Here is a 27,107-nt window from a genome sequence, read left to right on the forward strand (position 1 = left end):
TAGCTCAAGAACAAAATGAGTCTCTCAGAGGGGGAAAAGATGGTATTTCTAGTTAAAGAGTGACGCAGCTACTAACGCATGCATTGATTTACTGAACAAGAAATATTAATAAAAAGCATAAACATTGGTTAATATTGTGTGTGAGTTTTGTTTCCATGAATTGTATTCTCTTGGAGTTATTCAAGAATAAAGCAAGAAAATCTCAATTTTTTACTCCAAAATCGGTCAAAAAATCCCAACCCTCCTCTGTTTACTTAGCAACAATACAAATGAATGGAGGTTTGCCCACGCCCACGCTTTCGTTTCCAATCCCTTTCATTTACTCTATTATCTATGGATTACTCTAGATCTACTCCAATATACCGGACAAAATAATATTGGAATAAAAGCTCAGGCTCAAGGAATGGTATTCTTTGATCCTGGCCTCTCTCCTGCTCACCTCCGGGGGCTAAAGGATCACAAGTACACAGCAGAAGGTACTTCCATCACTGAAGTGTATCTTCAACCGTTTTGGCGTTGGTCTGTCACACAACTTCCTCTCTGGCTAGCCCCAAACCTCATCACTTTCACTGGTTTAGTCATAAACACTGTCACCTGCCTGGCTGTTATACTCTCTGACCTCAACTGTGAAGGAAAGGTATTCACTAGTAATAATAATAATAATAACAGTTAATGCATGTAGTGTACATTAGTAATGATACTGATATTCATAGGCCCCACCTATCCTCTACTTGTTATCTGGTATTGGTACATTTGTGTATCAAACACTTGATGGAGTTGACGGTAAACAGGCCAGAAGAACTGGCACTAATAACCCACTGGGGGAAATGTTTGATCATGGGTGTGACACATTCTCTACTTTCCTCCTGGCACTCACTGGGGCCAGTGCTGGCTCACTCCATCAATATCCTTATATCCTGATTGCTTACGTCTTTATAATGGAGTTCCTTAATTATGCTTACCACTGGCAAACTTATGTTAGCGGCTGTCTCTATTTTAAAAAGTAAGAAACTAATAATAATGAAGTTATTATTATTATCAATAGGATTGACTGTACAGAGGCACAGTTCTGTCATATTGGAGTTATGGTTGCTGTCTTTATATTTGGAACCAGTGTGTGGGACTACACTGTAGGTTTATTTATTATCATTAGTGACCTTGATCATTATTTATAGTTGCCATGGTTTGGCATCCCATTGAAGTTCATCTTAGCTGGGTCTGTCATTTGCTCCAGTTTGATGAACCTTGCCAGTGCATTTTATATTATTCTAAGTAAAGGAGTGGGGAAGAATGGAGCCACTGTTGCTGTAAGTTTAACCATTATTCAATACTTGTTACTGTCGTTGCTTTTAGGATACTAGTGTTCTATCTCCAATAATTCCATCTGGTATTGTTCTATATTGCTCTGTTTTCTATTGCGTCTATTCTCCATCCTTTATTATGACAAGACACGCAATGTTAGTTTTTGCAGCTTTGGCTCTTCCTTTTGTGAAACTAATCTTGTTAATGATGGTAAGTGTCCTTCTATCAAGTAATGGCCTCATTATCAATCAAAGGTGGCTGGTATGTGCAAGACTCCACTCCCATTGTTTGATATTGTATTGATTGGTCCCATTCTAACTGTGGTCAATATACTGCTGGGAGTCCTCATACCTGAGACACTTCTCTTGATAGTAGTAGCTGTGAGTTGTATATCAATTATTGTTACATTATGGTCTCTCTCTCCTCTCAGATATTCAATCTTTATGATGTTGTTTATTATTGTATTGTAGTGGTTAGACAGGTCTGTACATACCTTGAGATTAGCTGTTTCACAATACCAACGATACATCAAACCACACCTACTTCCTCTGTCACACCCACAACTCAGTCCTCAAATAATAATAATAATAATAATAATAATAATAACTAATGATTGTTATTATTTTTGTCTTGACGTGACTGACACACACAATTTATAATATAGGATATTAATTTTGTTGAATATTTGATTAACACAGTTATTGAATATAATGATGTCTTCCTAAGTATTACTCCATTAGTAGTTATTGGTAGTTATTAATGGTTATTAATGGTTATTAATGGTATTTATTCCTCTCCCATACTGGCCAGTAGTTTAGTGAGTGAATTCTTTACAGTAGACATCTCGTGTTGCTGTGACTCCATCATTACTTTCTTTCTAAGTTGGGCCATTTCCTCTTTCATTTCATCATGAATTGAACTCAACTGCTTATCATGAGTTTCTTGTAACTGATCAATACTCTATACCAGTGTGTATGTAACGTCATGTGTCAGCCATTATTATGATACCTTTGCAAATTCATCTTTAAGTTGCTTCATTGTTTTGTATTTCTGTAACATGGCCAGTCTTTGTTGTCGTGACTGTGTTTGAAATTGTTTCATTACTAGAGACAGTTTCTCCTCTCCCTCTTTCATTTTACCCAAATCCTCCTCCCACTGGCCCAGGATAACATCAACCTGCTTTGTATAACTATTAAGCACTACCTGCCTATAAATAGTAACACATAAGTAGTACTATACTGGTATTCAGTCTATAAATAGTAACACTTTACCTGTCTGCAGATTGTTTGGTGTTAACTTCTTTCATTTTCCTTTTGCTGTATTCCAAAGATTCTTTAGTGAATGTTTCTATTTTTCTCTTTTTGTTCTGAATTGTTTTTGTAAAGTTAGCACCAAAGCCAACCAATAACTTTTCAACGTCACTAAATAATAATGAAATAGATTTACAATAATAATAATGAGGATAGCTGTTACTCTGATGTGCTGCTGGCCTCGTCCAGTATGGCACTCTCTCCTTTCCTTTTCTTTCCATGACTAGTACTCCCACTGTTAGAGGCTAGAAACAAATACATCATTACTATCAGTTTATATAACATAATGTATACCAGTTTTGTTGTCATGGTAAAGGGTAAGTTCAACATCTTCTTCTTTCTCTTCAAGGCTAGTTCTTCTCCGAGACATTTTTCCTTTGCTTAAATCTCCTGGCATATCCTTAAAAACTCCTTCTTCTTCTTTAATGACTCCTTCTCTCTCACTTACCCTCAACTCACAGCTGCTAATTAATTTAAATTACCCGCCCTTTGGTTTATTAAGCATGCGCAGTAGAAGTTCAAAATGGAGGATGAATTGGAAGATATTCCACTGAGCAGTGGAGATGAAGGAATGGACGCTGAGAGTGTAAGTTCCTTTTATTAATGGTCTCTCTCTATTGGATCCTATTGTTAGCAGGGCAGGGAAGGAGAAGGAACTAGGACCTACAAACACACTGTGGATCCTCCTAGAAATATCAGTTAGTCCAAGAGTAGATATGTAATAATCTACTCTTGGTTAGTCTGTTATCATTTTTGATTATTTATTTATTTATTTATTTATTTATGATTAGGGAAGAGCCCATCTTCCTTTAGTATTATAGAAGCAGCACAATACGGTCATCTTGAAAAGTGTCGTCAGTTGGTGGAGGAGGAAGGAGTTAATGTTAGACTGGGAGACAGTGAGGGGATCACTCCTCTCCACTGGGCGGCCATTAACAATAGATTCGCTGTAGCAAGGTGGGCATTAATTAGAAACAATGTATATTAGTATTTTCTGTAGTTATTTTATCCAAAAAGGAGCTAACGTCAATGCTGTAGGTGGGGAATTACTGTCCGCTCCCATTCATTGGGCCACTAGGTCAGTGTAGACTAGACTAGTGTATTAATATTAATATAATCATGATTATTAATAATGAATGTATCGTTATGATGCATCTGCAGACAAGGACACCTGGGTATGGTTGTATTGTTAATGAGATATGGCGCTAATCCTGAAATATTGGATAAAGAAGGTACGTTAATTAATGAATGATATAATTAATTAATGAGTTTACAGGTTTAAATTGTCTCCACATATCAGCTCAGTTTGGATTCACTGCAATCACTGCCTACTACGTGACTCACCCCCGCTTCCCCATTGTGAGTTAGTTTACTGGAATATACTGAGTTATACTGATATTAGAATATTGACTCAGTGGATGCTGAGGGTCGTACTGCATTGATGCTCTCAAGTTTAAGATCATACAAGTTAAGAGTTATTAATTGTATTTGTTGTTTTTGATTATATATTTTCAGTTTCGATCCAACTAGACTATTAATATCACTAGGAGCTTCATTGTCAGTTACTGACAAACAACAGAATACCGGTAATTATTAATTAATTATTAATTATATTTATTATTTATTAATAGCTCTTCATCATGCTGCTGAGTCAGCTAATTATTTTGCAGTTAAAGAATTGACAAGAACAGCTGCTCCAATTAGCTCACAAAATAACGAAGTACCTTTATTATTATTATTATTATTGTTCATTTATTTTTTTTTTTTATTTATTAATAGGGTAAGACTCCTTATGATTTAGCAGTGAGCAGTCAAAGTAAGCCGATTATTGAAATGATTCACACGGAGAGGAAGAGAAGGGAACCCAATGGTGTCCTTGATATACTGACAGGGAATAAAGTAATGATGATCAATGAGCTACCTGACCTCTACTGTATCCTTCATGTGTAGAGGCTGGCCTGGTGGCTCATGCTCCTCTTCCCAGGAGTACTGGTTGGCCTGATGGGCTACCTTGGGGTCATATGCCCCAACTGGTGGTCTTACATCATATCTACCTCGATATGTTCATGGATAGTCAAGCAGTTTGTATTGTAAGCAGCAGATATACTGTTGTTGTTTATTGTTGTTGTTTATTGTTGTTGTTTATTGTTGCTATAGGTTATATCTTCCAGTAAGTCCTGAGGACCATCCCATGGCTCTTGGGTTGGTTTGGGGTACAAAGTTTTGGCTTTATGTCACTGTCTTTAGTTACTTTATACCTTGTAATGGCTCCATATTTTAACACATTAATTTACCACCTCCACCTCTCTCTCTCTCTCACTTTCAGATGGTGTTGTTGATCGCTGGTTTGTTCTGCTGATTCTTTCAGTTGTCATGTTTTATGTATTCTTTAAAACATGGCGCTCTGACCCAGGCTACCTACCAATGATGAACAATAAAGAGGAAGAATTCAGAGTATGTTATATAGAGTCTACTGTAACCAATCACTCTCTTTATACAGACTATATTCTCTTTATGTGAAGAAGGAAAGTTTAATCCTTCAACATTTTGCACTTCCTGTCTGGTAAGTGTATTATCATCATTAATGTTGCTATGTTATTGGTACAGGTAAGGCGACCAATCAGATCGAAGCATTGTCCAGCCTGCAGGAGGTGTGTAGCAAGATTTGATCATCATTGTCCGTGGGTGGATAATTGTATTGGTGGGTGTGGCCTCTTCTTCTTGTTGTTGTTTATTGTTGTTGTTTAGGATTAAAGAATCATAAGATGTTTTTAGGATATTTAGTTTGTCTATTATCAATGTTAATATGGAACCTCACTGCATCACTACGCTGTTAGTTAATTAATAGTTGTTAATGGTTATTAATAGTTATTAATGGTTATTATTTTAGATGTGTATCATTTCTTTCCTGCTGATCCATCTCAGAATGTTGTAATGAGGACGTGGCACTACATTGTCTCTGATCCATGGATTGGGTACATCCTAATCATGACACTCTTCCACTTCACCTGGGTATACCTACTCCTGGTTAGCCAGTTGTTTCAGGTACGTCCACCTGCTAATATAGTCAGTTATTGTTCTGCAGTTATTCTGTCAGGGCATGACTACCAATGAGAAGAGGAATGCTCACAGATATGAGCACTTTCTTAAACTCGGAGGGCTCAGTCCATTTCAGTTAGTAGTACATCTCTCATTATTAATCTTGTTATCTTTCTTCTAGTCGAGGTGCTTGTGTCAATTGTGCTGATTTCTTTGGGTTTACATGTTGCAATGCTAAGGATAGAGTGGACTGGACCAGAACTTACGACATACCAAAGCATCAGAATCCATTTGTGACTGATCCTCCTGAGGAACCAGCCCCCAAACCAAAGATACCTCTGCCCTACTCTTCCTCAAGTCAAGCTTCTAATTTCTCGTACAGCAGTGACAGTGAATCAGGTTATACCAATGGGCCCAGTCCTGCCCCTCGTCAAACTGAACTGGAACTGACTGAACCTTTGATACAATCATAAATGAATCAGCCGTTGGGTGGGTGGGTTTAGGAGCATGGCTTGTTTGTATAAGCAAGAAGTAATAATTGTGTTTATTTTTTGTGATACTAATGATTATTATTATTCATTTTATAATAAATAATTAATATTCATTAACTGGCCCCTCCTCCTCCTCCTCCCATTGACATTAAGAACTGAAGACCAACGAATCCAATCACAAGATGCAGCCACTAATAGTGGGTGTGGTTACTTATAATGAATATAATTATACTAATTAACATACGTATTTCTGTAAGAATGATCTATTGTCTTCGTTATCTTTCTTGGCTTTCTCAGCTTCTTCTCTTTGAAGATACGACTGGACGTTAGGACTAGCAGCAATACAATATTAATCATTAATTATCATTATTAATGTACATACACTGCTCCTGTTTTACTGACAGTATATTGAACTGTGGTTGTGAAGAACTAACAAGAAACGAATTAATGATGTATATACACATTACTGTATCTCTCTCTTACTGATCTCCCTTGTACATCATTACAGGTCAAACCAGTTTCTAAAACTGGATTAACTGGGCTAACAGAGACGCTAATAATACCACCTGATAATAATAATAATAATAATAGTGAATTTAATTAATATAACCTTGTCCATCTCCATGAATTGTGATTATATCTTTTAAAGAACTTTTTAATAAACCACACTAATGAATTAATAACCACTCGGTAATAACTATTAATAACTTACTGCACTTGTTAATGACATCACATAATCAGCTTCACCTTCATTAACATTAGTTATATTATTTTTAATTCTAATATAATAATAATCATTACTAAGAGCCGCTTTCTATATAATAGAAACAATATGGTATGTGCACTTTAAATAGAAATACCTCAAAAAGGCTGCTGTCTTCATCAGTTAAAGTGTCTTGAGAGAGAGAGGGAGAGAGAGAAGAGGAACTGGATCTAAACGTTAGAGTACCTCGTACTTTAAACACTCCTCCTGAAATAATAACAATAATAGTAACAGGAACAACTGCAGGTATAATCATGGAGGGAAAGTTGCTACATTTTGAAATATTGATAGGGTTTAATTTAGCAAAATTGCGGTCTCCTCCAAAATTATCAGCAATAGAATGAAACGTATCAATTACCTGATCCAATGGAGTGTTCAAGATCCAATGAATGAATTAAACCAGTGTCTAAGGCTCCACCCACTTCATTAACAACAGGAGCTCGACCCTGTTATTACTCACTATTAATAGTCATTATAAATTATTTTCTCACTTTTTCTTTAACAACTTTCTTTCCAGCTCCATCTCCAGGCCTCAGGGAACACAGGAAAAGAACAAAAAGAACAAGAAAACATTTCATACTCAGAACACTGCGAGGAACAATGGCAGTTTATAATGTACCATATGCACGGAATCCACGGATTTGCTTTTAAAAGATTACGGAAATTTTCGGGTTAGTTTGCAGGACAAAAGGGCAGGGCTGGTAGTGGGTGTGGCTACTAAGGAGACGCTCTTAATGGCTGAAGGTGGAGGAGATTGTGTTGGTGATCTTCTCTCCCAGTTCCGTTGTCTGGGGACTACAGACCGTGAAGTATTGATAAAGGAGCTTCATTCTATACTGGGGGGAACTGTCACCAGAGACCAATGTATCTTTGTACTGGAAATGACTAGTTGGTAAGGTGTTATAGACTAGGGTTTATAATTGATACAGCATATATGAGGTCTGAGCTGATTCTAATCAAGTGTAGACATTTTACAAATTTTAATGGTTTATCCAAAATCAGACCAATGTCCTTTTACTATACATGTAGTATATACAGGGATTTGGGTGAAATTTTACCAGAATTGAAAATGAGATAATTCCTCACATTTATTACATTTTCTGGTACATATTGATGCCCTTATGCTGTGTAGAAAGTTTGAACTGATTCCGACTTCAATTTTTCAAGTTACGGCCAATTTAAAAAAACGTCAAAATTCTGGAAAAATCTCTGTACTATAGCCCATGGTTTTTTCCAAAAAATGGCTCCAAAATCACCCCTAATTTTTATTACATTTTCTGATACATATTGATGCCCTTATGCTGTGTAGAAAGTTTGAACTGATTCCGACTTCAATTTTTCAAGTTACGGCCAATTTAAAAAAACATCGAAATTCTGAAAAAATCCCTGTACTATAGCCCATGGTTTTTTCCAAAAAATGGCTCCGAAATCATCCCTAATTTTTATTACATTTTCTGATGCATATTGATGCCCTTATGCTGTGTAGAAAGTTTGAACTGATTCCGACTTCAATTTTTCAAGTTACGGCCAATTTAAAAAAACATCAAAATTCTGAAAAAATCCCTGTACTATAGCCCATGGTTTTTTCCAAAAAATGGCTCCGAAATCACCCCAAATTTTTATTACATTTTCTGATACATATTGATGCCCTTATGCTGTGTAGAAAGTTTGAAATGATTTCGACTTGAATTTTTCAAGTTATGGCCAATTTAAAGAAACATCAAAATTCTGAAAAAATCCCTGTACTATAGCCCATGGTTTTTTCCAAAAAATGGCTCCGAAATCATCCCTAATTTTTATTACATTTTCTGATGCATATTGATGCCCTTATGCTGTGTAGAAAGTTTGAACTGATTCCGACTTCAATTTTTCAAGTTACGGCCAATTTAAAAAAACATCAAAATTCTGAAAAAATCCCTGTACTATAGCCCATGGTTTTTTCCAAAAAATGGCTCCGAAATCACCCCAAATTTTTATTACATTTTCTGATACATATTGATGCCCTTATGCTGTGTAGAAAGTTTGAAATGATTTTGACTTGAATTTTTCAAGTTACGGCCATTTTAAGAAAACGTCAAAATTCTGAAAAATCCCTGTACTATAGTCCATGGTTTTTTCCAAAAAATGGCTCCGAAATCACCCCTAATTTTTATTACATTTTCTGATACATATTGATGCCCTTATGCTATGTAGCAAGTTTGAGGTGATTCCGACTTGAATTTTTCAAGTTACGGCCAATTTAAAAAACATCGAAATTCTGAAAAAATCCCTGTACTATAGCCCATGGTTTTTTCCAAAAAATGGCTCCGAAATCATCCCTAATTTTTATTACATTTTCTGATACATATTGATGCCCTTATGCTGTGTAGAAAGTTTGAAATGATTTTGACTTGAATTTTTCAAGTTATGGCCATTTTAAGAAAACGTCAAAATTCTGAAAAAATCCCTGTACTATAGCCCATGGTTTTTTCCAAAAAATGGCTCCGAAATCACCCCAAATTTTTATTGCATTTTCTGATACATATTGATGCCCTTATGCTCTAGAAAGTTTGAACTGATTCTAATCACATTTGAACATTTTACAAATCTTTAAAGTTTCTCCAAAATCTGACCAAATAGTACAAAGACTTTAGTAAAATTTTTCCAAAAATGACTATGAGATACTTTAACATTTTTGCATAATTATGTTCAATTTTTCAATTTTTTAGGAATTTACAGGTAATGGACTATTATCCTTATTATAAATTAGTGAATAATTAATGTGCTTAGAGTGCTGTTGGAGCCTATTATGATTACTTGAGTCGTCCTTCATTACTGGATATGAACATTGAGGGATCTCTCATTGATCCTCCTGGACCAATCACCACTGGAAAACAATTCTACTGTGTATGGACAGTTATTAATACTGGTTAGTTAACTATTGGTAGTTATTAATGATTGCTTTTAGGTACAGATTCATGGCCTTCTGGTGTACGGCTAGTGCATTCCTGTGGTCATCAGTTTGAAGGTATTTTCGAAGGACCTATTGACAGCCTGAGACCAAAGGAAAAGCGTCCAATAACAGTAGCACTGAAGGCTCCTCCTGTCCCTGGGGAGTATAAAGCAGAATGGAGACTAGTGGATTTGGAGGGAAGATACTTTGGAGGTACAGCTGTATCTTTAAGTATTTTATTAATGAATTAATGGCATCTTCTAATGTACATTGTAGAAGTATTGAGGTTAGAGTTACTAGTGACTGATTTGAATGGAGTTGCTTCTTTAACTGAACAATTATCAGTACTGAACACAACAGGGACTGGATCGATTGGTGGAGTGCATAATGTTATATCAACTGGTGATGATGTCATTAATAGTAATGATAATTGGAATGAAGGAGGAGGAGGAGGAGGTGAAATGAATTGATGTTTCTTTATTCAGAAGAATATAGTGTAAATATTATTATTATTGCATCACACACATTTTTAAAAATCACATAACCAATTTTTTATTTTCTTTAATTTTGTTAAAATAATCACTACAAAAGAATACAGTCACATTGTAGCTTCCTATGAATACAAGATACAAGTACATGTATCTTCATGTAAAACAACTTCAGTTCCTTTATCATTCATAAATGGATGGAGTCTATCTCCACAGAACTCCCTTGCACTGGGCTACCACTGAGATGCTTCCCAATTTTTATTATTAATGTTTCCTTTGCTTGACATTCAAAGAGAGTAACATCACATCTTACGTTTCTCCTGATTCTACTCGATACTACTCCTTCGTATACACTGTAGATCTTAAATTACCAATGAATTAACTTGCACCTTCTCATTGTTGATAGGTGTGGCTCATAATTTTCAAAATGAGCCCCACCTAGATTAAGGTGTGATAGTTTTGGATTCCAGTTAAGATAAATAAACACAATGCCAGAGCAGTTTACCATCTTTATCCTCCTTCTCTCTTTATTTATATCCTCCAAAGGACAAGGAAATGGTAGGTTATTAGTTATTCTGACACACTCTCAATTGTATTCTTGTGCTCAGACTCCTCCTGCTCTATGATATCAGATTGTTACTCCTCTTCATATTACATTGAAGACATTAGCATTGAGAGTACAGTATGGACTCCTTTCTCACCAACTATTGATATCACTCCTTCCAGTACTAGTGATACTGCAATACCCAATCTGCCCTTCACTTCAGACATTGTTCCTAATATAACTTCACTGTAAGTTTTAATACTGTTACATTTGTACTACCTCCTGTTCCTCTTATAACTTATTTATTTTAGGAATCTCTTGTATTCTTCAGAGACCATTAGCACTCATCAGTACATCAATCTTGCATTGACTTCTAAAGGTAAGACTTCAATACACTATCTTAAGTATTGATCTATTTCAAAATAGTTACAACTGAACAATATATCACATCAACTGACCAGTTTGAATCAAGACTAACATCTACTGATCAGTTTGAATTAGAATTCACACCTACTGATCAATTTGAATCAGTAATAACATCAACCAATCAGTTTGAATCAGGATTAGCATCAACCGATCAGTTTGAATCAGGGTTAACACCTACTGATCAGTTTGAGTCAGAGGTGACGTCTTCTTTTGTTGATTTTGCTGTTACTGCTTCTTACAAAGTATCTGTTACGTCTAGTCAATATAGTACTGATGTCAGTTCATTACTGATACCTACTGCTACCTCATCTGTGTTTTATCCAATGAAATCTGAAGATTCATTTTATCTAGCCACTCCTTCATCAGCAGCTGATTTGTTGAGTGAATATTCAACAACTGATTTATATTTGCCGTTATCAGAGGAGGCCACACCCACTCTAATTACATTATTATCAATGCAACCCTCTATTACCAGTCAACAGTTAATCACTAGTTATTTTATAACTGAAGAATCCATTAGTATATCAACACTAAGCAACTATGGAGGCCCATCAAGCAACAGTATAGTACCTTCAGTTGCTGTATTGCCTCAAACTAGTGAACCATTACACACCATATCTACCGATCTACTGTATTCCAGTGTACCATCTACCAGTGTACCAGTGTTGTATTCCAGTGTACCGCCAACCAGTGTACCAGTGTTGTATTCCAGTGTACCACCTACCAGTGTACCAGTGTTGTATTCGAGTATACCACCTACCAGTGTACCAGTGTTGCATTCCAGTGTACCACCTACCAGTGTACCAGTGTTGTATTCCAGTATACCACCTAGCAGTGTACCAGAGCTGCATTCCAGTATACCACCTACCAGTGTAACAGTGTTGTATTCCAGTGTACCACCTACCAGTGTACCAGTGTTGTATTCCAGTATACCACCTACCAGTGTACCAGTGTTGTATTCCAGTGTACCATCTACCAGTGTACCAGTGTTGTATTCCAGTGTACCACCTACCAGTGTACCAGAGTTGCATTCCAGTATACCACCTACCAGTATACCAGTGTTGCATTCCAATTCTCCAATAGTTACCAGTACATTAGAGATATTTAGCTCATTGCATTACAGTAGTTCATCCTCCTATCAGTACAGTACCAGTTCCAGTTCATTGTACAGTAGCAGTACATCAGATATAGTATATAGTACTGGTATTTTGATATCAATCAGCACTATTGACAGTATCAGCAGTTTAACTTCTACTTTAGTCAGTAGTATGATTGAGACCAGTCTTTCATTGAGTGTACCTGTTAGTATCCACACTAGCAGCTCAACCAGTGCCAGTTTTACCAGTACCAGTTCAATCTATATTAGCATCAGTTCAACCAGTACCATCAGTTCAACCAGTACCATCAGTTCAACCAGTACCATCAGTTCAATTAATTCTCCGACCAGCAGTTCCATTCCTTTTATCATCAGTTCAGTTACTAGTAGTATAAGTGCAAGTTCATACTTCACTAGTTCTAGTGCAACTGCTGATGTATCTACTGTGATAACCTCTTCATTAGTTGGTGGTATAGCTACACCATCCTTTATAACCAGCAGTCCTTCATTGTTAGCTAGTAGCAGTGATGTTCTTACTACAGTATCTGATGGCAGGATCACCTCTTCATTAATTACCAGTAGTTCTTCAGTCCTAATATCTCCTACTGTACTGTCTGGGTTTTTAGTAAGAATAGTCTTTAGTCTTACCTCGTCTGAGAGAGAATCATTAGTGAATGTTAGTTCTTCAAAAAGAGTTCAACTAGAGGAATCCATTGTAGCAGTATATCTTAAAGGACTGGACACATTAGGTGGACAAAGGAAAAGACAATTGTCATCATCACCAAAGGCATACGTAAGAATAATACTGTTACTATTACTGGATTATTGTTACTATTAATAAATTATTGTTACTATTATTATATTATTGTTACTATTAATAGATTATTGTTACTATTAATATATTATTGTTACTATTAATAGATTATTGTTACTATTAATATATTATTGTTACTATTGATAGATAACCGATGTCGGTAGTCTAAGTTCTGCTGGTACAGCTCCTGTTGATTTCTATATGACAGTAAATGGAGAGCCAATACAAGCTTTAACTGTGATTGGTATATTAAATAGAGTCAATCCACAAAATATATCAAATTATGAGGTATGAAACAGTCCGCTAATATAATTATTTTAATATACTTTTAATTAGGTTGTAATGATTACAATGCCAGAGACGGGTACAGTTACCATGACAACAAGTGATAACTCCACCCTCTATATAATTATTGGTGGCACAGTTGGCGGAACATTAATAATAATAATAATAATAATATGTGGACTGCTTTTAATGTGCATGTTACTAGGGAAGAGGAATAGAAAGGATAGAAGTGAAGTTAGTCACATTGAGCTACAGGTATATAAGACTGTGTACTCTTAGTAATGTTGTTATTGTTGTTGTTATTGTTGTTGTTGTTGTTGTTGTTGTTGTTGTTGTTGTTGTTTTGTTTAGGCATTTGCAACAGGTCAAGAAGGATTACCTGCTGCTGATCATAAACACATGGTAGTTGTAATAACTATTATTATTGTTATGGTTACACGTACCACAGGGAGTACAACATGGCTCACCTGCTATTAATAAAGTAACAAGAAGATCAGTTGTCAAGAGAAACTATCCATTAGCAACTACCTCATCAACAATGGCACTGCTAGCTGCTTCAAAGTATATCAATTGTACAAACATGTCTAACATATTAACCTTTCTATTACAGTGAAGCTCATTTGGATGCATGGCAACGGGAACAGTTAACATATGAAGGAGCAGAACAAGTAAAATTATTATTATTATTAACATTATTATTATTAATAGCGTCCTGCTGGATTGTTTGAGCATGTCACTCATTATTCTGATGTCCCTTCAGCTAACAGCACTGCTCTACTGAGGTTCCACACTACAATTGGAGGACAATCTCCTTCAACAACAACATCATCTGGTAACCTCGTCAAACCAGTCCTACCAGTTACTGATACTGACAGAAAGCAATCTAGAGTATGTGTATATTATTATTATGATCATTGTTATTATTATTATTATTATTATTATCATTGTTATTATTATGTTGTATAGAGGAATAATAGAGAAAGAATCAAGTTACAATCACAGCAAAGGAAAATTATGAGTAGACAAAAAAGTAAAACTGGTCAATCTGTTACTGCTGACCTTCCACAAAGAAGCGAAGTAAAGAGAGAGAGAGAGAGATTCCTACGAACTGTACTATACTCTTATTGTACTATACTGTTATTGTATTATACTGTGGTATATTGCATATAGGCTGAAGAAGGCTTAGGGGACATTGAGGGATCTTCACATTCTGATGGTAAACCATTGTCACCATTGCCTCCTGGTGTCTCAAGACCTAACACAAAGTAGCAATCTTAATAACTATTAATAATTATTATTATTTCCTTATAAGGAAAAAGAGACGTAGAACTAGTCGTGGAGTACCAGTGGGTCCATCAGGGGGTCCGTCTGATGGTTACGATACAACTGTTGATCAAATAAGAGGAGTCCCTCCCTCAAGACAAGTAACTGGTCATAATGTTAACATACTGTATTACTGGGTCCATTGCACAGTCTCGTAAGTATAGATCAGGAAGAAGTATGCGTGCACGACCATTGAACCAGCTAACCAGTCGATCAATAATGAAGGAAAGGACAGTGCAACCTTCTAATGAACTGGCATGGATATCAACTAGTGATGGGGTCCAGCTAGTCAGCATACAGCCTTTGCAGGTACATCAACATGCACACTTAATGTCTTAATGTTTCTTAAAGTCAACACAGACTAATGCGAGATGGCATGAGCTACCTTCACTCCAGCCTCAGGCTAGGAGAGACAATGATCAAACTTATACTCAAAAGCAACTGAAGGAATTATTGAAATTACATAAAGAGCTAGAGAGAGTAGAGCAGGGACTGGGTACAACTCATGGAGGGTCATCGATAGATTCAACTACAGACCAACCATCAAGTTATCCTACTGCCTCTCACCTGGTGAGCTACACTCCAGAAGAACTAGCACTGCAAGCTTTTAATATACCAACAGAATCACATCATCCTTGTAAGATATAACATTTGACTTCACTTAACCTTTAATGCTTTTTCCTGTAGTTTCATTGCAGCAATCTCCACCAACACAACAAATGGTACATACATACATACACTAAGCCATTGTTATATACATGCATGTTATACAGGTCTGGAGTCCACACAGAGGTAGCACAGTTATAAGATCACAGCCAATGGCTCCAGTGCACTTAACTCAATTAAGACAACACAATCCAAACCTTGGGGTATTGTACCAGCAGCACTCACTGGAGTCACGGAACTGGGGCGGCTATAACTAACACGAACAACTCAAGAATAACTGATATTATAATCTAACAACACTTGTAATAATTAATTATTAACAATTAGGAGTCAATTAAAGGTGTAGGGTTCTGCATATAAACCATCACAAGAGATGAAACAGCTAACCTAAATAAATGAACAAGTACATCAATAATGTATCATAAAAATTTGGAATAATGTCAGGGCCAATTTTTTTAACTAAGAAAATTGAAGTAAGAATCAGCTAAACTTTCTACACAGCATAAGGGCATCAATATGTATCAGAAAATGTAATAAAAATTTGGGGTGACTTCGGAGCCATTTTTTGAAAAAAACCATGTGCTATAGCCTTGGGTATTTTTCAGAATTTTGCCATTTTCTTAAAATGGCCGTAACTTGAAAAATTGAAGTCGGAATCAGCTCAAACTTTCTACACAGCATAAGGACATCAATATGTATCAGAAAATGTAATAAAAATTTGGTGTGAATTTGGAGCCATTTTTTTGAAAAAACCATGGGCTATAGTACAGGGATTTTTTCAGAATTTTGACGTTTTCTTAAAATGGCTGTAACTTAAAAATTGAAGTTGGAATCAGCTCAAACTTTCTACACAGCATAAGGGCATCAATATGTATCAGAAAATGTGATAAAAATTTGGTGTGAATTCGGAGCCATCTTTTCGAAAAAACCATGGGCTATAGTACAGGGATTTTTTCAGAATTTTGACGTTTTCTTAAAATGGCCGTAACTTGAAAAATTGAAGTTGGAATCAGCTCAAACTTTCTACACAGCATAAGGGCATCAATATGTATCAGAAAATGTAATAGAAATTAGAGGTAATTCCATACATTAATAAACTAAAGGTCTGTTTCTTGTCATCAGTTGATTTGACGTTCGCAAAATAAAAAATTGCACAATAGACCCCACACCATGTGGCCCATTTCAACTAAAAATAAATAAATAAATAAACAATTACTACTATTATTATTATTATTACTCCTACCCTCATTAGGAGTCCTACTAAACTGAAGACCATTCCAATAGCGTTAATATGTTCTCCATAGGAAGGTCCTTCGACTAGAGACACTGGAACAAACCTTTTAGCTCTCTCTGCTCTTTTAGGATTACTCATTTTGATATAGGTGTGGCTAGTTATTAATAACAGGCGTGGTCAGATAATAAGTAGTTATTAATAAAATTACAATATACATACAAAAATTGTGAATGTCACTGCCTACATTAGGCAATAATTAATCAATGACAAAAAGATACGAGAAATAAACCACTCCCTTTATCAACCACACCCACTGTTGTCCCTTTAATTAGAGACGACTAAATGGATGATAAGCCGGGAGCTGAAGTGGGAGGAGCTTATTAGTAATGGAATCAGTTGGAAGATGAGTTGCTGCAGTAACCACTTGATCAGAAGGTAATATCACCTAATGAATAATTAATAAGAATAATAATAATACATTTAGGCCTTGCCTAGGCTTCATAACAAAATATTCATTATAATATTGCTTTTGATAGTTAATTCCATTTTAAAGTACATGTACATGTGTAAAGTATAAAGTGAATATGTTGATCCTACTTGATTCCTTGCCTGCTGTTGTGACTGACTGTGTTGATGACAAGTACACAAATGATGAGCATAAACACCTCCTCCTCCTCCTCCTCCATGTTGTTGTTGTTGTTGTTGTTGTTGTTGTTGTTGTTGTTGTAGTCTTGTTGTTGGTTCCAGTATCCACTGACCAGTAGTCAGTACCGGGTGAGTCTCTCTCTGGTGGGTCTGAATGAGGTGAGAGTGAGAGACTGGGAGATATCCAAATGTTGAAGGAGCAACATGACATACCTAAGGGATGGGTAAATGGGTGTGGTTAAAGTAGATGTGGCTTACCAGATGAGCTCCGTTATGAGGTATGACAGCAGTTTGATAGAGGCCAGTTTGTAATGATTGACGGCAACATGACGTGGGTAGGACCCCACCTCCTGTTAGTCCTGTATGGCCCAGTAGCTGCAATGAAGGATGAGTGTTTATACTGAGGGGTGTGGTCGAGAGGCGTGGCTGGTGACAGACAGCCATTGCTTGTATCCAGCTCCACACTGTCTGTGTGTTGGTGTGGGTCGCCAGGTGCTGCATTGTTATGAACGGACTCTGTAGAGCTGAGAGGGGGCGGATCCTTTGGGTAGGGTCCAGGGACAGCATGCGAGAGAGAAGTGATATGAACTCCATCCGATCCACTGACGTGAGGATAGCCTCTCTATTATCAATGCCAGCCGCTAGTGGGGGCAGGTGGTTCATGTCCAGTAAAGATCTGAAGATATATTTCCGAGACTCCTTTGATTGAATGCCAGTCTCCTGAGTGTATTGACTGATTGACTGGATCAAAGGAAAGAAGAGGAGACATATCAACTAGACACAACTACAGATCACATGACATGTCATTACTAAATAAGGTAGGGATTACTAAACATTACTCGACCCACAGATGCGTCAGTAACAACTTGTTACTATAGACAGGATTATAAATGAGGTAACATTAATAACAGCTGCTCTGGAGGAAGGCTATACAAAGAACAGGTGTACATGTAATGGAGACTGATACTGTACCATACAGAACAGTAATAGACTAACTAATGGAGGCATTAGGACTGTTTGAAACATACACTACTTGCACAAAAGATAAGGATACTGACCTTAAGAGACCAAGTGCTAGTGACAGGGTCACAATTAAAGAATCTCGTTGCTTTGGTGATGTTCCTCATGAGATGATGAGGGAGTGGTCCTAGTGTCTGACAAATGTAAGTGATCTGGTCAAACTCACTAGCCCCAGGGAACAAAGGCCAACCCAAATAAAGCTCAGCCAAGACACAGCCAAGAGACCACATGTCAATACCTTCGTTGAAATTAACACCAAGAATAACCTCGGGGGCCCTGGGGGAGGAGTTTAATGAATGAATAAATGAAGAGGCTTACCTGTAGTATCTGCTCTGGAGGTAACAGGAGGGGCTGGTTTTATCACGTGACATAGCAGACCCAAAGTCTATTACCTGCAGCAGCAGCACCAATACAATACATTACAACTTGTAACACTTTAATGTGTACCCATACCTTCACTTTGAAAGGATACCTCTGTGGATCTACTAACATTATATTCTCTGGTTTTAAGTCAGCATGTACCAAACCCAGTGAAGCTAGCTTCTCAAGACAACATAGAACCTGACATCAATAATAATTATTAATTTATTAATTAATAAAGAATTTAACACAAAGGAAACAAGAGGAAGGAAATGTCACTGCAACTATTGACCTCACAATAAATAAATAAATAAATAAATAATATTTAACACTTTCCTACCTGTTGAGCAATTGGTCTGATATATTTTAAAGGCAGAGGGTCGAACCGAGATTGTTTTAAATAATCATAAAGATTGATGTGAAGCAACTCAAACACTATACAGATGTGTCCGTGGTGTTGGAAACTCTCGTACGCTTTTACAAAAGATCCTTCATCAGGCGAGAGTCGACTCAGTTTCGATAAAACGTCAACCTCCATCTGTCCTTGCTTGGCATAGGAAGGAGTGCTCTTGAGTATCTTTATGGCCACAATCTCTGAAGTGTTCTTCTTCCAGGCCCGCACCACCTGACCAAAGGTACCCCTACCTAGTCTGTCTAACACGTCATAAACTGAAGTGGGGGATGGTATGAGCTCCCTGATGCTCACGGGATAATCTCCTGATGGTCCTCCTCCTAGTTTAGTCTGGTCTACCTCTCCTTTATCGACCTGTGCTTGGGGTAGAATGAAACCAGCAGGGCCTCTTTCCGCCTGCCATAAGCAACTGCTCCATTTATTGCTACCTAGAGGTACCCTCTGCTGTTCTAACGCCATTAGCAGTTCCTTCTCTCTCTCTCTTCTTTGTTTGATGGGCCACACCTACAAGTAGGTTTATAACCACGCCCACTCAATTAATAACCTCATTAATTCATGTATGATGTGAAAGACAGCCCTCTTTACATTCCTCTCCCATGCAGTGTATACACAGACTGATAAAGGCTATTAGTGTTCAGGGATAGTTATTGACTCAGTGTAAGCTGAGTATGACCTGTTCTTGTATTGAATGGCACTTGCCACAGGATCTGCTGATTCATAAATGCCACGTCCAACAATAATGATATCAGACTCCTTCCTAATGATCACCTAATGGACAACCAGTTAGTGATACCAGAGCAACACCTCCTTACCTCCTCAGGACTATGGTACTGCTGCCCTAACCGATCACCTTCTTTATCAATATTCACACCTATCAATAACAACAATAATAACAACAACAATAACAATAATATTAATATTAATATTAATTAAAAGGAGGTGTGGCCTACCAGGTGTCATGTACAAGATGTCTTCTCTCTCCGATAGTTTCCTTTGACAAATGAGCCCAATGACATTATCAAAATCTCTGGCTATTCTCAGGACAGATTCTTTATACTCTGAACTGGTCAAACAGGCTCTGCTACTCATCTCTGCTACTAGGACACATCCACTTCCTTCAGGTATCACCTACGTTGTCATGGTAACTGTACTAATACATGTATATTGATTACGTCTGAGAGAGCGTTAACTGTTCCAGGACCAGCAATCCCATGACATGTGACAAGGTCCGACCAATCAGAAAGAGAATAGAGAGGAGAAGTATACTGGAGTTTACAGGTATTACCGATATCAGAAAACTTCCTACAATTAAATAAAAACAGTAGGCTCTATGAATCAGGCCCTGCCTGTCCTCCATGATCATGAAATTGTGTTTCTTTGCTAATTCCTTGAGTCTTAGACCAGTTCCGTCGTAAGAAAAGTCGGACATTATGTCAACATGAGTCTTAACCAGACAAACATGAGGGCCAACTTCATCAACTAGCTAAACAACAAATAATAACAACAACAAAACATTCCCCCAGACTTTAATCAATTTGTCAGTGGTGGTAAGGTCAGCAGAGAGTGCCAGGTTGGTCTTTTTCTTTTCCATTATTGACAGTAATCTCTTCACTGCTTTGTGACTAGCTATATCTCTCCTTTCAGAATATCTTAATCTCTTAAATAAGATATATAATATAATTTTTTTTAATATTAATTACTTTTTTAATTTTGGTAGTGATTGGTGTGGTTAGCAGCGATGAATCAGGTGTGGTCCCGTTTAAAAACCCTCTCACTCTCTCAGCCATATTTAAATCAATTTTATTCTTGGACAAAAGAACATCTAATACTTTATACACAGACAATACACTATATAATAATCATGTAATATCAATAATACATACAGTATGTACCTGTATAACTGAATGCCCCTGCTAGCTAGGTTCTCGCTGCCTCCCTGCTCTCTATTTAGAAGTACTATCGTATTCTTTACCTCGAGACCAGCTGTTTTTAATACTTCAACTGTTTCTAAAACACTGGATCCTGTGGTAACTACATCTTCAAACAACAAGCAGTCACTGCCTGGCAACCAACTACCTTCTACCATACGCTGGGGAAAGAGGGAGAGAGAGAGAGAGAGGGAGATAAAGTGGTACATTAAAAGTCCATTAATGCTAAAACAACATTGTCTCTCCACTAATGGCTCCCACACCACAAGAGCCAGTATTACAATAATGAACACTCCCCATTACTTTAGTCCCATAATCCTTGGCCTCTTTCCTTCTCATTACCATAGGAACGCCATACTTGACAGACACTACCTGTTAAGAATAAGTTCCAATTAATAACTAGTTAATAACTAGCCCCACCCACTCACAGTAGCAAAGGGCAGTGCTGTATAGGGTACTCCACAGATACAGTCCAAACTGATACCCTCAGACTGAGCCCTAGACCATAACAAATCAGCTACTAGACCCTATCAATAATAATAGTAACAATAATAATAATAATAATAATAATAATAATAATAACAATAATAATAATAATAATAATAATAATAATAATAATAATAATAATAATAATAATAATAATAATAATAATAATAATAATGAATTGTAATTATTTGTACTAACTAGAATTTTAGGGTAAGATACTATTACTCTTAGGTCAAAATAAATTGGTGAGTCTACTCCACTTTTGAGCTTAAAAGAACCAAATTTAATGGCATTGATCCTGAGGAGGTCTTCTATGAGTGCCTCTAGCCTGTCTTCAGACTCTGCTGCCATTTTTGAGAGGTGTGGCCAACCTTCTGCTCATGCTCACTGGGTGGGGCTTACTTTAAAGTATACGGAGATTATTTTTTGTATACTTCCGGTAGCTGGGTAGGTGGAGTTTGTATCACGTGATCTTACTGAATATCAAAATGGAGAGACTTCTCTCAGTATCAAAAGAGCTCTCAGACAAGATAGACAGCAACGAGGGGGCCATGAATGACCTCCTGAGAAAGAGTGAGACTCTCCAACAGACAGTAAAGGCCATGATACAGGTATTGTGGGTGTGGTCACTAGTTAATTAGTTATACACCCCCACAGTATCAAAGTGCAGTACAAGAAATCAGTGGTGGGGAAGATCAGCCCAGGGGGCCCCCTCGGATTGAATTTAGTTACATACGTCAGCTCCAACAGGACAACTCAGAGTTACGGTCTCTGCTAGAGGACCACCAGGCCGCCCTCGACATGATAATGACCAAATACCGTAACCAGGTTAGACCTTACCAATAGTGGGTGTGGTTATCACTGGGTGTGGTTTTAGATGAGCTCTTTTGTTGACATAAAGTCCAAGGAAGACTCTTTAATACAAGAAAAACTATCAGAAGTAATAATACACTACAATGGAGCTATTGTATGATGATCGTCATCTTGTGTTGTAGGAGGTTAGACTGAGGACAGACCAGATCTGTGAAATGGCTACTGTCATGTATCATGCTGCCAAGACCGAGGATTCATCAACTCAGCTGCTACGGGAGAAGATCTCACAACTTGAATATGAGAATAAATATTTAAGAGAGATACTATCAGTCCCTGTATCATCACCTTCTGTTGAACTAGCTCCAGTCAAGTATTCAAGCAGTGAGACTACCAGTGGACACAGGAGCAGTGCTAGTGAGAGAGAGAGGGAGGGAGGAGAGAGCTCGTCTGATGACTCAAGATCAAGCACTCCTAAACCTTATAGCAACTGATTTAATAATAATAATGATAATTGTAGAATATTAATTAGATAATAATAATAATAATGATAGCTCATTTTTATTTATAATCATAAGAACCATTAATAACAAGTATCCAATCAATTAATTAAAGTTTATTGACCACACCCATTGGTAATCAGTGGTCTATTGTGTGGGCGTGGTCAATAATTCACCCATCACATCAGTCTTTGGCTACACTGTACAAGGAACAGGGATATTATTGATTTGCTGGAGAGAAGGACCCAATCCGGTCTGAAATGGCAACTGATGAGTCCAACACAAGAGCTGTAGGTCCTTATCTACTCCAGAAAACACTGGGTAAAGGCCAAACAGGTGAGGAAGTGTACCCGCCTTAGAAATAGAGTGAGAGTGTCTTTATGATGAAGGTCTTGTGAAACTGGGGGTTCACTGTACTACTGGTAAGACTGTAGCTGTAAAGATTATCAACAGAGAGAAACTGAGCAAGTCAGTATTGATGAAGGTACCCACTGACAGTCTGTCATGATCCATGCTCTTCATGTACACGGTGCTAGGTTGAGCGAGAGATAGCCATCATGAAGCTGATCGACCATCCTCATGTACTGGGACTTCACGACGTCTATGAAAATAACGTGCACCTGTAAGAATAGAACTGAGTACCTTTTAATACTGGTCTCTCTTTAGATACCTGGTTCTGGAACATGTATCAGGTGGTGAGCTGTTTGACTACTTGGTTAGGAAAGGAAGACTGTCAGAGAGAGAGGTGAGTGCATTGTTATGAACATGTAACAGAAACTAACTGACTTCAGTATAACTAACAATCCTGGCACTGGCACTGGGACAATATTGTTATTATTATATCCATTCTTCCTTTCTCTCTCTCCCTCTCTCTCTCTCTCTCTCTCTTTCCGTGTGATGTTCATCCTCTTTGTATTCTTTATGTTCTCAGGCAAGGAGATTCTTTAAGCAAATAGTATCTGCTGTCGATTTCTGTCACAAGCATTCTGTGTGGTAAGGAACATGTTACCAATGGCCTCAGACTAATGATTCTTTATTAGTCACAGAGACCTAAAACCAGAGAACCTTCTGTTGGATGACCAGCGGAATATAAAAGTGGCTGATTTTGGAATGGCCTCGTTACAAGTTACAGGAACATTACTTGAAACTAGCTGCGGGTAAGACTCACTCCATTCAGTACATGTATCAGCTCATACCTCCTCTAGATCACCTCATTATGCCTGTCCTGAAGTTATAAGAGTAAGTCCATAGTCTTTGATATACTGACATGTTTTTAATAACACTCAAAAAAAGGGTGAGAACTATGATGGTCGTAAAGCTGATGTGTGGAGTCTGGGTGTTATTCTATTTGCATTGCTAGTGGTATGTGATAAACTATATGCTTCACACACACATGGCATGACAAATATTCAAAATGTCTCTCTCCCCCTCTTTATTAATCCATTCATCTTTACTATTGTTATGTGTGACACTCCTCCCTATTCTGTTAGGGCTCCTTACCTTTTGATGATGACAACTTGAGAGTCCTCCTTGAGAAGGTCAAGAGAGGAAGGTTCAACATACCAACTTATGTACCAGCAGGAGCTCAAGAACTGATAAGAGGAATGGTTGACGTGAATCCTAAGTCGAGATTAACTGTAAGTAGTTGATGATGATGATGATGATGACTCTGTTTTCTCTTCTAGTTGGATAAGGTCATGAGACACGCTTGGTTTCAAGGTTCCTTCTCACTGGACGGGGTCATAGAGCCGGTTCTCCCAATGGGGGAAGTGGTACAGACCTACCCACTCCTGGACAGAAGTGACATTGATCCTGACGTGTTTGATGGGATGACATCACTGGGCTGCTTCAGAGACAAACATAAGCTAATGACTAACCTACTGGCACCAGAGTAAGAGAAGGAGAGGTCTATTAACTAATGTGTACTCTCCTTAGACATAACGAAGAAAAGATCATATACTTCCTGCTGCTGGAGAGAAAGGACAAGAAACCAAGTCTTGCTGATGAAGCAAGGGTCAATGTAGGACAGCAAAGAGGTGAGGGCCCCAATCTCCTCATGTTTACTTTACGTGTTCATCCACTTTAGACCCTCCACGGAAGAGAGTTGACTCACAGGCTGTCCTACCCTCGTCCATTCAAATGCAACGAGTCCGTTCTCAGTCCATTGGTTCAGCTGGCCTTGATGTTAGCCCCCCTCCCCCTCGCTCTAGAGGAACGTAAGCTATTAATATATTCACTGAGTTAATACACAGCCTATGAATATCATTAATGAATATAATTGATTAATTGATACTCTCACATTATTTATTCATAGGCCCAGTGTTCCCCCCTCCTACACTCCCCCCACTGGTTACTATTCATACAGCAGTAACCAGAAGGAGAAAGGAGGAGGACCGTCTCGTAAAATAAGCATGGCAGGACATGAGTGTCAGACATTGCCACCGACGGTTGTCACGACAACAGCTGCTGGGGAAACGGGAGGGGCATCGCCATGGAAACGTAGACTGTCAACGACTCTGAAGACTATAGTGAGTTCTCCTCGGTTCCACCGGAAGAGGTTTGAAGAAACACCAAGTGAAGGAGGAGCAGTAGGAGCATCACCGCAAACGTAAAACACACAATGTTCATGTAATGCATTAGGAATTCTCTCCTTGGAATATTGGGCAAAATTTGGCCCAAGACCATGTACTATAGTACAGGGACTTTGGCCAGATTGTGGAATAACTAAAAATTCATAAAATCCATTGATTGAAATTTTTTCAAAGTTTCTAACAAACTACAAATTTTATGATAATAAATCCCAAAATTGTCAGACCACAAGAATATGTTGTTACTTGTTGCTGAACTGTAGGGCAGTGTATGGGTTTAAGTGATACATATTTGTACTGGACTGATACCATATTGTTACTAACTGCTAATGTGTCGTTATTTGTTGTTTAAAGGATAACATTGCTATTGTTTATTGTTTACATCTAGTGCAAAAAGGTCATGGTTTTCCAATTTTAAAGTTGACAAAGAGAATGAAGAGGTATTGCTATTACATTTATGGTGAAGCATATACATGTATTGTTAATGGTAGGTGGTCGTAGTCTATCGGGATAAAACTGGAGCAGAACTAAAACAACTATTACTTAAAGCTTTCACAGTAAGACAGGATTCACTTTCCATATATGTTGTTGTGTTCCTTGAGGCAATAGACAATCCATTGGCCCAGTGCCATGTTTGTTTAGCAATGAGTTATACTGAGTTATACTGAGTTATACTAACTTTAGGTTGTTAACGTATCCAGTGAATTGATTGGGGATAACTTGTACAAGTGTAAGTATCAGAAATCAACTGAAGCGGAATCAAAAGGTCAGACACACCCACTAATTACAATGCCACACCCTCTCATTATAACGCCCTTATTAGGTAAAACTATTCTGAAGAAAAAGGTCAAGTTCACAGTTGCCATAATACCGGTCCAAAGGAGGCGGGGCAGTACTGTGTCGGCTGACATGCAGACTAACTCAGTGTTTGATGGACAAACTCACTCTATGACATTTGAACAAACCTCAGGTAGTCCTGATATCCAGGAATATACTGACTGTCAATTTAACACAATAATCTCTTTTATTATATAGGGGCGTTAAGGAGGTTCCATAGGGTATGTGATAAGATACAGGCAGTAATGGCCGGTGATTCGTTAACAGGAGGTGTGGTCAGGCCTAAGGCCAGCAGTACAGCAAGTGGTAGTCCCATTATGATGGGTGAGTTTGTTGACTCAGAGACTCGGAGTGGATCCTCGGATGATACTCTTACTCTTCATTCAACTAACGGAGTCTCTCACGACAGTGGTAAAGGTTCTTCAGCTTCAGTTGATGTCTTCATTCATCGAGCGACCAACCCAGTCCTCTCCACTGGTGGGAGCAGTAAAGTGGGTGGAGCCTCACGACCTTCAATACTTGATAGTTCTGATTCTGATGATGTACTGGATGAAGATTAAAACACTAGATCTCCCTCTCTCTCTCTCTCCCTCCCTCTCTCTCCCTCCCTCTCTCTCTCTCCCTCCCTCCCTCTCTCTCTGTTTTGTCTTATACCTTTAGCTGTCGTCCTGCCTGTGGTCACCATGGCAACCATCAGAAACAATTACTAAATTAGTCTGACTACAATTAATTTCTTTATATTTTTGTACCAATGTGCTGTTGATGTTGTCTTATGATAATAATGTTCACTTCAAACTGTTGCTGCTAC

At 37.7% G+C, this 27,107-nt stretch overlaps 11 protein-coding genes across 12 annotated transcripts; 6 read left to right on the forward strand and 5 right to left on the reverse strand.

The window, feature by feature from the left end:
• The first annotated feature begins 318 nt into the window (after positions 1-318).
• On the forward strand, positions 319-2,013 carry LOC100638347 (cholinephosphotransferase 1-like). 2 transcript variants are annotated; one of them, XM_019998022.1, is made up of 7 exons: positions 319-637; positions 714-1,003; positions 1,046-1,130; positions 1,176-1,307; positions 1,354-1,512; positions 1,557-1,682; positions 1,733-2,013. In XM_019998022.1, the coding sequence occupies exons 1-7, from the start codon at positions 404-406 to the stop codon at positions 1,910-1,912; spliced, it is 1,206 nt and encodes a 401-aa protein (XP_019853581.1). In that variant the 5' UTR covers positions 319-403; the 3' UTR covers positions 1,913-2,013. The 2 variants fall into 2 exon arrangements, with proteins under 2 accessions (XP_019853581.1, XP_019853580.1); XM_019998021.1 differs by having other exon boundaries at positions 1,773-2,013.
• On the reverse strand, positions 1,964-3,033 carry LOC100638473 (synaptonemal complex protein 3-like). Its single transcript, XM_003387469.3, has 5 exons — positions 2,907-3,033; positions 2,776-2,857; positions 2,574-2,723; positions 2,311-2,509; positions 1,964-2,262 (listed from the first exon to the last, which is right to left on the reverse strand). Exons 1-5 carry the CDS (start codon positions 3,007-3,009, stop codon positions 2,089-2,091), a joined length of 708 nt encoding a protein of 235 aa, XP_003387517.1. The 5' UTR covers positions 3,010-3,033; the 3' UTR covers positions 1,964-2,088.
• Positions 3,034-3,116: 83 nt separating this feature from the next.
• LOC100638600 (palmitoyltransferase ZDHHC17-like) lies at positions 3,117-6,175 on the forward strand. Its single transcript, XM_003387470.3, has 19 exons — positions 3,117-3,198; positions 3,250-3,310; positions 3,404-3,569; positions 3,613-3,690; positions 3,774-3,844; positions 3,889-3,971; positions 4,015-4,079; positions 4,128-4,198; positions 4,244-4,332; positions 4,392-4,511; positions 4,563-4,702; positions 4,770-4,873; positions 4,939-5,066; positions 5,113-5,175; positions 5,220-5,313; positions 5,361-5,444; positions 5,503-5,657; positions 5,698-5,786; positions 5,833-6,175. The coding sequence occupies exons 1-19, from the start codon at positions 3,136-3,138 to the stop codon at positions 6,122-6,124; spliced, it is 2,016 nt and encodes a 671-aa protein (XP_003387518.1). The 5' UTR covers positions 3,117-3,135; the 3' UTR covers positions 6,125-6,175.
• LOC100635695 (ER membrane protein complex subunit 10-like) lies at positions 6,150-7,558 on the reverse strand. Its single transcript, XM_011406414.2, has 9 exons — positions 7,397-7,558; positions 7,264-7,351; positions 7,003-7,112; positions 6,855-6,956; positions 6,753-6,810; positions 6,626-6,708; positions 6,525-6,571; positions 6,387-6,474; positions 6,150-6,333 (listed from the first exon to the last, which is right to left on the reverse strand). Exons 1-9 carry the CDS (start codon positions 7,481-7,483, stop codon positions 6,256-6,258), a joined length of 741 nt encoding a protein of 246 aa, XP_011404716.2. The 5' UTR covers positions 7,484-7,558; the 3' UTR covers positions 6,150-6,255.
• A 47-nt stretch (positions 7,559-7,605) lies between these two features.
• LOC109582936 (uncharacterized protein C6orf106 homolog) lies at positions 7,606-10,457 on the forward strand. The gene is made up of 5 exons (XM_019998023.1): positions 7,606-7,797; positions 9,614-9,623; positions 9,675-9,813; positions 9,853-10,050; positions 10,114-10,457. The coding sequence occupies exons 1-5, from the start codon at positions 7,640-7,642 to the stop codon at positions 10,305-10,307; spliced, it is 699 nt and encodes a 232-aa protein (XP_019853582.1). The 5' UTR covers positions 7,606-7,639; the 3' UTR covers positions 10,308-10,457.
• Positions 10,458-10,499: 42 nt separating this feature from the next.
• Positions 10,500-15,840, forward strand: LOC105313204 (uncharacterized threonine-rich GPI-anchored glycoprotein PJ4664.02-like). The gene is made up of 17 exons (XM_019998018.1): positions 10,500-10,883; positions 10,934-11,117; positions 11,181-11,248; positions 11,296-13,184; positions 13,353-13,493; positions 13,542-13,745; positions 13,842-13,892; positions 13,939-14,051; positions 14,101-14,158; positions 14,199-14,378; positions 14,457-14,567; positions 14,661-14,755; positions 14,803-14,914; positions 14,964-15,122; positions 15,165-15,450; positions 15,501-15,535; positions 15,587-15,840. The coding sequence occupies exons 1-17, from the start codon at positions 10,814-10,816 to the stop codon at positions 15,734-15,736; spliced, it is 3,906 nt and encodes a 1,301-aa protein (XP_019853577.1). The 5' UTR covers positions 10,500-10,813; the 3' UTR covers positions 15,737-15,840.
• LOC100635822 (protein Asterix-like) lies at positions 15,747-16,867 on the reverse strand. The gene is made up of 3 exons (XM_003387449.3): positions 16,723-16,867; positions 16,568-16,665; positions 15,747-15,866 (listed from the first exon to the last, which is right to left on the reverse strand). Exons 1-3 carry the CDS (start codon positions 16,849-16,851, stop codon positions 15,803-15,805), a joined length of 291 nt encoding a protein of 96 aa, XP_003387497.1. The 5' UTR covers positions 16,852-16,867; the 3' UTR covers positions 15,747-15,802.
• Positions 16,868-16,902: 35 nt separating this feature from the next.
• On the reverse strand, positions 16,903-19,671 carry LOC100638858 (homeodomain-interacting protein kinase 2-like). The gene is made up of 7 exons (XM_019998019.1): positions 19,079-19,671; positions 18,832-18,939; positions 18,697-18,770; positions 18,417-18,654; positions 17,617-18,099; positions 17,311-17,571; positions 16,903-17,158 (listed from the first exon to the last, which is right to left on the reverse strand). The coding sequence occupies exons 1-7, from the start codon at positions 19,607-19,609 to the stop codon at positions 17,042-17,044; spliced, it is 1,812 nt and encodes a 603-aa protein (XP_019853578.1). The 5' UTR covers positions 19,610-19,671; the 3' UTR covers positions 16,903-17,041.
• A 30-nt stretch (positions 19,672-19,701) lies between these two features.
• Positions 19,702-21,958, reverse strand: LOC100638985 (uridine 5'-monophosphate synthase-like). Its single transcript, XM_019998020.1, has 11 exons — positions 21,763-21,958; positions 21,507-21,605; positions 21,382-21,450; positions 21,043-21,239; positions 20,851-20,998; positions 20,676-20,807; positions 20,497-20,633; positions 20,323-20,452; positions 20,101-20,278; positions 19,963-20,021; positions 19,702-19,918 (listed from the first exon to the last, which is right to left on the reverse strand). Exons 1-11 carry the CDS (start codon positions 21,913-21,915, stop codon positions 19,778-19,780), a joined length of 1,443 nt encoding a protein of 480 aa, XP_019853579.1. The 5' UTR covers positions 21,916-21,958; the 3' UTR covers positions 19,702-19,777.
• Positions 21,959-22,001: 43 nt separating this feature from the next.
• Positions 22,002-22,870, forward strand: LOC100635949 (FGFR1 oncogene partner 2 homolog). Its single transcript, XM_003387450.3, has 4 exons — positions 22,002-22,175; positions 22,222-22,392; positions 22,442-22,504; positions 22,560-22,870. The coding sequence occupies exons 1-4, from the start codon at positions 22,053-22,055 to the stop codon at positions 22,866-22,868; spliced, it is 666 nt and encodes a 221-aa protein (XP_003387498.1). The 5' UTR covers positions 22,002-22,052; the 3' UTR covers positions 22,869-22,870.
• Positions 22,871-23,031: 161 nt separating this feature from the next.
• LOC100639111 (serine/threonine kinase SAD-1-like) lies at positions 23,032-27,094 on the forward strand. The gene is made up of 18 exons (XM_019998029.1): positions 23,032-23,210; positions 23,264-23,358; positions 23,411-23,496; positions 23,541-23,619; positions 23,806-23,867; positions 23,915-24,031; positions 24,080-24,113; positions 24,168-24,236; positions 24,365-24,511; positions 24,560-24,765; positions 24,810-24,910; positions 24,961-25,090; positions 25,189-25,482; positions 25,851-25,902; positions 25,954-26,019; positions 26,147-26,228; positions 26,286-26,432; positions 26,498-27,094. Exons 1-18 carry the CDS (start codon positions 23,135-23,137, stop codon positions 26,857-26,859), a joined length of 2,205 nt encoding a protein of 734 aa, XP_019853588.1. The 5' UTR covers positions 23,032-23,134; the 3' UTR covers positions 26,860-27,094.
• The last annotated feature ends 13 nt before the right edge of the window (positions 27,095-27,107 follow it).

Source organism: Amphimedon queenslandica, unplaced genomic scaffold, assembly GCF_000090795.2.
Source record: "Amphimedon queenslandica unplaced genomic scaffold, v1.1 AMPQUscaffold_13344, whole genome shotgun sequence".
NCBI lineage: Eukaryota > Metazoa > Porifera > Demospongiae > Haplosclerida > Niphatidae > Amphimedon > Amphimedon queenslandica.

Bases quoted from the DNA above. Each gene is read 5' to 3' on its own strand.
- LOC100639111 (XM_019998029.1), top strand. From the start codon at position 23,135: ATGGCAACTGATGAGTCCAACACAAGAGCTGTAGGTCCTTATCTACTC. The intron at 23,497-23,540 runs GTAAGAATAGAA...GTCTCTCTTTAG, and splicing joins TATGAAAATAACGTGCACCT to ATACCTGGTTCTGGAACATG. The intron at 26,433-26,497 runs GTAGTCCTGATA...TTTATTATATAG, and splicing joins GACATTTGAACAAACCTCAG to GGGCGTTAAGGAGGTTCCAT.
- LOC100638858 (XM_019998019.1), bottom strand. From the start codon at position 19,609: ATGGCGTTAGAACAGCAGAGGGTACCTCTAGGTAGCAATAAATGGAGC. The intron at 18,940-19,078 runs GTAGGAAAGTGT...TATTGATGTCAG, and splicing joins TCAGACCAATTGCTCAACAG to GTTCTATGTTGTCTTGAGAA. The intron at 17,572-17,616 runs GTAAGCCACATC...CCCATCCCTTAG, and splicing joins CTCATAACGGAGCTCATCTG to GTATGTCATGTTGCTCCTTC.
- LOC100638985 (XM_019998020.1), bottom strand. From the start codon at position 21,915: ATGGCAGCAGAGTCTGAAGACAGGCTAGAGGCACTCATAGAAGACCTC. The intron at 20,999-21,042 runs GTACATACTGTA...ATTATTATATAG, and splicing joins AGGGGCATTCAGTTATACAG to TGTATTGTCTGTGTATAAAG. The intron at 20,808-20,850 runs GTAATTAATATT...ATCTTATTTAAG, and splicing joins TCACTACCAAAATTAAAAAA to AGATTAAGATATTCTGAAAG.
- LOC100635949 (XM_003387450.3), top strand. From the start codon at position 22,053: ATGGAGAGACTTCTCTCAGTATCAAAAGAGCTCTCAGACAAGATAGAC. The intron at 22,176-22,221 runs GTATTGTGGGTG...ACACCCCCACAG, and splicing joins CAGTAAAGGCCATGATACAG to TATCAAAGTGCAGTACAAGA. The intron at 22,505-22,559 runs GTAATAATACAC...CTTGTGTTGTAG, and splicing joins TACAAGAAAAACTATCAGAA to GAGGTTAGACTGAGGACAGA.
- LOC100638600 (XM_003387470.3), top strand. From the start codon at position 3,136: ATGGAGGATGAATTGGAAGATATTCCACTGAGCAGTGGAGATGAAGGA. The intron at 4,333-4,391 runs GTACCTTTATTA...ATTTATTAATAG, and splicing joins TTAGCTCACAAAATAACGAA to GGTAAGACTCCTTATGATTT. The intron at 5,067-5,112 runs GTATGTTATATA...CTCTTTATACAG, and splicing joins ATAAAGAGGAAGAATTCAGA to ACTATATTCTCTTTATGTGA.
- LOC100638347 (XM_019998021.1), top strand. From the start codon at position 404: ATGGTATTCTTTGATCCTGGCCTCTCTCCTGCTCACCTCCGGGGGCTA. The intron at 1,308-1,353 runs GTAAGTTTAACC...CGTTGCTTTTAG, and splicing joins AGAATGGAGCCACTGTTGCT to GATACTAGTGTTCTATCTCC. The intron at 1,513-1,556 runs GTAAGTGTCCTT...TATCAATCAAAG, and splicing joins AACTAATCTTGTTAATGATG to GTGGCTGGTATGTGCAAGAC.
- LOC100635822 (XM_003387449.3), bottom strand. From the start codon at position 16,851: ATGAGTAATCCTAAAAGAGCAGAGAGAGCTAAAAGGTTTGTTCCAGTG. The intron at 16,666-16,722 runs GTAGGAGTAATA...ATTTATTTTTAG, and splicing joins TAGTAGGACTCCTAATGAGG to TTGAAATGGGCCACATGGTG. The intron at 15,867-16,567 runs GTATGGAATTAC...TCATTTATTTAG, and splicing joins CAGACCTTTAGTTTATTAAT to GTTAGCTGTTTCATCTCTTG.
- LOC100635695 (XM_011406414.2), bottom strand. From the start codon at position 7,483: ATGAAATGTTTTCTTGTTCTTTTTGTTCTTTTCCTGTGTTCCCTGAGG. The intron at 6,957-7,002 runs GTATTTCTATTT...TCTATTATATAG, and splicing joins AAGACAGCAGCCTTTTTGAG to AAAGCGGCTCTTAGTAATGA. The intron at 6,572-6,625 runs GTAAGAGAGAGA...GTTTCTTGTTAG, and splicing joins ATGATGTACAAGGGAGATCA to TTCTTCACAACCACAGTTCA.
- LOC100638473 (XM_003387469.3), bottom strand. From the start codon at position 3,009: ATGCCAGGAGATTTAAGCAAAGGAAAAATGTCTCGGAGAAGAACTAGC. The intron at 2,858-2,906 runs GTATACATTATG...ATTTGTTTCTAG, and splicing joins TTACCATGACAACAAAACTG to CCTCTAACAGTGGGAGTACT. The intron at 2,510-2,573 runs GTAAAGTGTTAC...TACTATTTATAG, and splicing joins ACCAAACAATCTGCAGACAG to GCAGGTAGTGCTTAATAGTT.
- LOC105313204 (XM_019998018.1), top strand. From the start codon at position 10,814: ATGCCAGAGCAGTTTACCATCTTTATCCTCCTTCTCTCTTTATTTATA. The intron at 13,494-13,541 runs GTATGAAACAGT...ACTTTTAATTAG, and splicing joins AAAATATATCAAATTATGAG to GTTGTAATGATTACAATGCC. The intron at 14,052-14,100 runs GTATATCAATTG...TTTCTATTACAG, and splicing joins GCACTGCTAGCTGCTTCAAA to TGAAGCTCATTTGGATGCAT.
- LOC109582936 (XM_019998023.1), top strand. From the start codon at position 7,640: ATGGCTGAAGGTGGAGGAGATTGTGTTGGTGATCTTCTCTCCCAGTTC. The intron at 9,814-9,852 runs GTTAGTTAACTA...GATTGCTTTTAG, and splicing joins ATGGACAGTTATTAATACTG to GTACAGATTCATGGCCTTCT. The intron at 10,051-10,113 runs GTACAGCTGTAT...TGTACATTGTAG, and splicing joins GGAGGGAAGATACTTTGGAG to AAGTATTGAGGTTAGAGTTA.